At 29.8% G+C, this 6,762-nt stretch overlaps 1 protein-coding gene across 1 annotated transcript; it reads left to right on the top strand.

Moving 5' to 3' along the window:
* Window positions 6,007–6,345, top strand: LOC109330956. Its single transcript, XM_019565220.1, has one exon. The coding sequence runs from the start codon at window positions 6,007–6,009 to the stop codon at window positions 6,343–6,345; it is 339 nt and encodes a 112-aa protein (XP_019420765.1).

Here is a 6,762-nt window from a genome sequence, read left to right as displayed (position 1 = left end):
GTGCTTATGGCATGAGATAAAGGAAAGTTGGTCTATTTCAATTATAAAATCATGTGTGAGATGAAACAGTCTAAAATGCCAAAGCATAAGTGAAAGAACTAAAACATGATTAAAGTTTAGCAAAAGGAAAAGAAACCTCGTATTAAAAAGCTCTAAAATATAGCAAAAATGATGTTCAATATCCTCATGAGTCAATACTCTAACTGTAATACTTTAGACCATTGATAGAAATGAGTGGTTAAGATAAATCATGGAGAGAATTTGTTACCTAAAATATGAAATAGATTGGATTTTTTTTTAAATTGAAGTGTTACATTATATAAAAGATGTTGCATGAAACCAAGGAAAGTTGGTTTATTTCAAATTAAAATCATGTGAAGCATTGGAAAGTCTTAACTTCCAAAGGATAGGTGAAAGAACTAAAACATGATTACATTTTAGAGAGAAAGGCAAAGAAACCTCATCATATTAGAAAAACTACAAAAAGAAACTGGAAAAACAATGTTGAATATCACAATGATTAGATACCAAAACTATAATACTTTGGAATATTGATTGAAATGAATGTATTAGATAAAATGTGGAGAGAAATCAATGAGGAAAATATGAAATAGATTTGAAAAATATTTTTTATCTCCTACAATGGTTAATTAACCCACTAGGGATGAATGCATTTTTGGATTAAGTTTGGGTGAAGTGTCTTACAATAAAAACTAAAGAGGGGTAATAAATAAGTTTGAATTTAAATTTGGATTTAAACCGTCTTTCATAAACTATTTAAATTAGGAAATGCACTAGTTGACAATGTTAATTCATTTGTTTTTATAAAATTATTTTCCAAGATTAACTCAATCTAAAAAAATTATAATAGGTTGATAAATATAATATTTTAATATTTAATTATATTAGATTAATATGGTTTCTCGTTAGAATTATATTTCTCCATGAAATTTAATAGGCCAGATAAATAAATTTGGTCATGATCCTTAATGCAACAATAATTTTGTTAGTAAAGGAGTGGTATCAACGCACCACCAACTATATTAAAATCCACAAAGAAAGAGGATAGAGTTTACAAGGAGGATTACATTGAAACAAACCTATAGTTTGGTAATTTTAGCCTATTCCTATTGACTTCCTCATGAATGAAGATTGGAGCATGGTTTCAACAACTGTAAACCATGGATGAAATTCCATAATTGGCAAGCTTATCTGCACTAGAATTTCCCTACCTATATATATGAGAAATTACTAAGTCCGTTGATGTTAACATTGCTTGACATAAACTTCGTTTACTAGCTAGCTTCCACGGGACTCTAGCTTTTAGATTTATAATATCCACTACCAGCATTGAATCAGAACCAACCAGATTTTTTGTCAACCTTTTTTGTGAACAATCTTGATTCCCAGCATAGCCGCATTTAATTCAGCAAAAAGAGCATTTTCTAAACCATTATAGCAAGCAAAACAGGCTATGACCATTCCGTTTTGATCCCTAAAGATACCACCTCCACCAGAGTGACTAAGGTTGCCTTTGGCAGCACCATCACTATTGAGTTTAATTCTCCATGGGGAGGGTGGTTGCCAAATGACTTTCAAGATTATAGGAGTCGAGTTGAAGTTGATTTTTATATGGAACTCGCTAAGCAGGGAGAAGTCATGCATATTGTTGTATGCATACTTAGTAGAGCTATTTCCAGACATAGATGTTGTCGATTTCAACTTAGACAAGGCTGACTGAAAAGTTAATGCAACAATAATAAAAAACAATGCTAAGTGCTCATAAATATTTTACTTTGAAAATTCATAAAATATTAAATAAAGCTTTTAATAAAATAAAATCAAACACATTTCTTGGACCCTTATAAACAGAAATTATTTTGATAACCAAAAACTGGAAATATTTTAGAACCAAATCTTTTAAATGGAAATATTGATATTCAACCTATAGAGTTAAAAACATGATACATTATATTAGAATATTTTTCATATACACAATTAGTGATTGCATTTTTTTATTTTGCAATCCCCATTCAATAAAATAATAGAAGTCAACATTAAATTAGTTCACCAAATCTAAATTCCTTGATTTAAATCTAGATGAAACACATTTTTTAGGGTCATTGCATTTTTTGGCTGTAAAATCCAACCTTATCTTGGATCCTCAGTTTCATAGAGATTGATAAAACCTGCATTAGGTTGATACTGTGGGATTCCTCAAGCCTGCATTGACTTCATTATTGGAAGTAGACTCCTTAACTTGTGTTTTTATTTTGAGGTCACTTTATTCGTACTTTCAGATAGGAGTGACAATTGGATGAATTTGGATGTATATGAATTTGGATCATAATAGATGGATAGAAAGTCATATACCAATCCATATAAATAAAAATACTACTACATTTTTTATACATCTAAAATATGGTCTATAATATACATTTTTAACAAGTGGTATAAATAAAAATAATTATTGTATTCTTTATTGATTTTTCAACATTAATATTAGTATAAAATATATGAATATCTAACTTCACTGGTATGCGATTTAATAATGAACCACTGTTTGAACCACCATATCACTATACCAGTACTCTGACTGGTAGGGTATTAATGACATTTGTTTATTATATTTTGTACGTTGAGTTTGCATAGCAAAGTTGGGTCTCCATGTTGCTTTATAGAAAAATTATTTATGTTTTTATTTTTTGGGTGGATTGAATATCCATCCACATGGATATACCCATGGATATCCATTGGATATAATGGATGGATTGGAATCCATCCATTATTAACGCTATCAATTGGATTATATCAATTTAAATTCATTACTTCTAAATAGTTTAATTTTTGTGATTGCAAAAAAAAAAGTGTTGAGAGAATTTACATCCCTAGAATTGGATATCTCTACTCAACTCGGGTTAGTCTAAATCTAATGCAATTTTTCAAAACTATATGTGTTACACTTAGTTTTTCATTCTCACAATAAAATAACTTTGATATATAATATTATTATATATTATTTGTTGTTATTAAAGGCAAAACAAATATGAGGAAGGAAATATAATACTCCTTAGTAGAACATTGTTTTCAAATTAATTTCAATTTATATTAATCAAGTTGGAGGTTGAGCTTTTGCACCACGATAGTATTATTTGCCTTGTGAGCTGGAGGTCATAGATTTAAAACCTGTAAATAGCTTTCTCCTTGGGAAGGTGAGGTTAATAACGTCGACCCCCACCATACGCAACTGGGTTGGAGTTTTGTGCAATAGATGATACTTCTATCTTTATTTTATTGTTGGAAAATTCCATTTTAATTGAATGTTCCGCTTTGTGCAAAAATTTGGTTGCAGTATACATTCATATTAGATAGTTTTTAGTCTTTGATCTTTATTATAATATCTGAGTATTAAGTACTCATTCATAACTCAAAGCATTGTAATTCAAGGATTGGGAAAATCCTAGCTGTGGTTATGTAAGGTGTTCTTCACAAAGACTTGGAGGTCTTAGAATAAAGAGCGATACCTTGGCTGGGGCCGAATTGCAGTAAGAAAGGTTTTCTTGGAGGCAGTTTTAGGAAAGGTCAAACCAAGGATGGCGAAGTTCTTTAGGTTCCAAGAAAGGAGCGTTCGAGTCTTGTAATTTGAAGCGTGTATGTAACGTACATTGTGTTTTATTGTGAAGAAGGAAAATCTCCCAGATCATAGAGGAGGACTGGATGTAGTTTTGCAGTGGACAGCAAAACGAACCAGGATAAAATCCTTGGGCAATCTTTTCTATCCCTTTCTCTTTTATATTTCAAGATGTTTTAATGCGAGTATGAAGCTTATATTTTGCATGCTTATACCTTGCTATGCTCTTGCCAATCTTGCATAAAAATATTTGTTGTATATCTGTTTGTGTGTTGGTTAATAACTGTGCAAGTTGTTGATCTGATCATTTTGTTTCTGTTTTGATTTAATCGATTAAGCCCACTGGTTAATCGATTAACTGGGCATTTTTCAGCAAGTATGTAAAAAACCATAAAAGTGGAACTTGAGCTCCGCCACACCTATTCAACCCCCTTCTAGGTGTATTCTGCCACTGATACCTAAAATAAAATCCAACCTTACCTTGGATCCTCAGTTTCATAGATATTGATAAAACCTGCATTAGGTTGTTACTGTGAGATTCCTCAAGCCTGCATCGACTTCATTACTGGAAGTGGACTCCTTAACTTTTGTTTTTCATTTGAGGTCACTTTATTCATACTTCCAGATAGGAGTGACAATTGAATGAATTTAGATGTATATGGATTTGGATCATAATAGATGGATGGAAAGCCATATATTAATCCATATAAATCCATAAAATCACATTTCTAAACTATCCAATTCATCCATATTCAATGGATTCCAATCCACTCATTCCATCCATATATCCATTTTAATCAATTGGATGGACGATATCCAATCCATATTTTTTTAAAGTTGAACTAAAACATTTTTTGAAGGAAAAAACCCTTTTAAAAATTATTATTTAATAAAGCATTTTTAAAAAACATTTTTAAAATATATTGTCATCAAAATATAAATTGATTAAAAAGAAAATGATAAGTAAATTTCAGAATTAAAATACTTTAAAAAACAGAAAGTTTAAGCCAACTTTATACTTTTTCTTAAAAAATATATATCATCTTACACCATAAAAAAGTAACATGTATTTAATAATTTATAATTTATTTATTAATGATCCTGTTTATTTAAAATAACCTATGTCATTTTCATAAGGATAATAAATCATTATTAAAAAATGTTTCTCTAATGGGACAATGTTTGCAAAACTGTCCAATCATTTACTCTTGGTATATTTTGATTTCTTGCCCGCAAGTTCAGCAATTTTTACGGGCACCGTTATCTAAAGTGTAGCTCAGATTCTCATTAGATGCACAAAATCTTACATCAGCAAGTAAAGCAGAAAGGCCACTTTCCCATATTTGCACTTATGTCCAACTCACTAACCAATTTTACTCTAGGCTCGAGGCTTCCTATCTCTATTATTTTGATAAACTTATTTAATTTAAACTAAGGAAAATATATCATTATTATGAAGAAGAGAATTTACACATAAAACTAATAGTGTAAGAACACTCTACAAAATCTTTAGAATAACTAAAATATTAAGAGTTTGATTCTTAAGAATGACACTTATTAGGAGAGGTAATCATATATACTTTGACCTTAAAGGGGGAATAGTCCTTATCAAAAAAGTGACAAATATCATTATTAGTACAAAAAAGACAATTTTTTTGATAGGATGATGTATTTTATTGTTCTTAAATTAATACACTCATTCTCTCTCCTATTAATTTTAGGTGAGGGTCCACTTATTACAATTAAGTTTTTTAAATTTACACATCATCTTAATCATCAATTTTAAGGAAATTTAATTGTTTGAATTAGTGAACATATTTAAGTCATTAGATATCCTTAAAATTGAATTAATGACTAGCATATAGAGTACATTTAAAAAACATAATCCTAGAGTAAGTGGATCTCTACACTTAGTTTATATATTTTTATAATTTAGTAGTCATTGCTAATGTCACTAGTTCCCTCGATTTCTCTCTCTTCATTTGGATTCAAAGTTTAATTATTTGGCACTCTCTTCCACGTTCAAGATCCTATAACATTCTTCATAGTTATCTCAATCTCTCAAACTTTTTCAACTCTTCTCCTTTGTCCCCTCACCTACAACAATCTTCACCTAATCTCTTTCATTTAACCAACCATATATATTATAAACCTAAAGCTCTATCTTTATCTTCCACTTTCTTCCCCTAGCTACTCTTTTCACCACTAAACACTTTTCCTCAGATTCATCTGAATAAGGAACAAAATAGGTGGAAACAAAAAAGTTATAGAACCATCTCTATTTATTCCCTCATTCCCTTACCTTATAATCCTATATATTATATTACATACATATATTACTAATATTGAGACAATTTTTTGGTGTGTGATTCAACATGGGTTTGTCTGAAATAGTAGAGGGAAGTTTTGAGTCAGAAGATAATAAAAAATGGGTCATAGCTGGAATTGCTTTAAAAGCACCATTGAAGCCAATATATACAATCCCTTCAAAGAAGAAGGAACAAGAACAAGAAGTTGAAGCAGATGAGTGTTCTTCTACGACACCAACAAGTGTAGAATCAAAGATCCCAACCATGTTGACATGTCCACCAGCTCCTATGAAACGAAAACCTTCTTCGAAGTGCAATTATTGTAGCATCGTTAAAGAGTTGTTTACAGCAACAACACATGACTTAGAAACTGTGTTTATGCGTCAAGTTGAAAAGACCAATTGATGGTAGCTAGAAACACACATCAAGATATTGAATAGGAAAAAAAATTAGACTTTGGTTCTGTTGTGTAGCTTAATCTTCTTTAGCTTGTAAGTGTTTTTATCTGTTTCCTTTTAGTAGCTGAAGCTTTGGTAGTTCAGAGATTAGGTCTAATTTGTATAGAGAAATGTTATAATTATAAGTAAATAAAATGACATTTTAGATTTCATGTTATGATTATCTTTGTATTTCTTTTCTTTTTCGATCATGTGTCTCTGTAGGAGACTTTTAAAAGTATATATAATGTATATTAAACCAATTTTATATATGTATACCCTAGATATGAGTTTATTAATTTTAATTTTTTTTAAGTTTTATAGATTGAATATTATATAGAATATAATTTTTTAACATAGACACTTTTAATTTTAAATTAAAAAT

The sequence above is a fragment of the Lupinus angustifolius genome, chromosome LG17 (assembly GCF_001865875.1).
Source record: "Lupinus angustifolius cultivar Tanjil chromosome LG17, LupAngTanjil_v1.0, whole genome shotgun sequence".
Lineage (NCBI taxonomy): Eukaryota > Viridiplantae > Streptophyta > Magnoliopsida > Fabales > Fabaceae > Lupinus > Lupinus angustifolius.
Note: the sequence above shows the minus strand (reverse complement) of the source record. Positions and strands in the feature narration are given on the sequence as shown.

Excerpts from the sequence above, each read along its gene's own strand:
- LOC109330956 (XM_019565220.1), top strand. The coding sequence starts at position 6,007 with ATGGGTTTGTCTGAAATAGTAGAGGGAAGTTTTGAGTCAGAAGATAAT.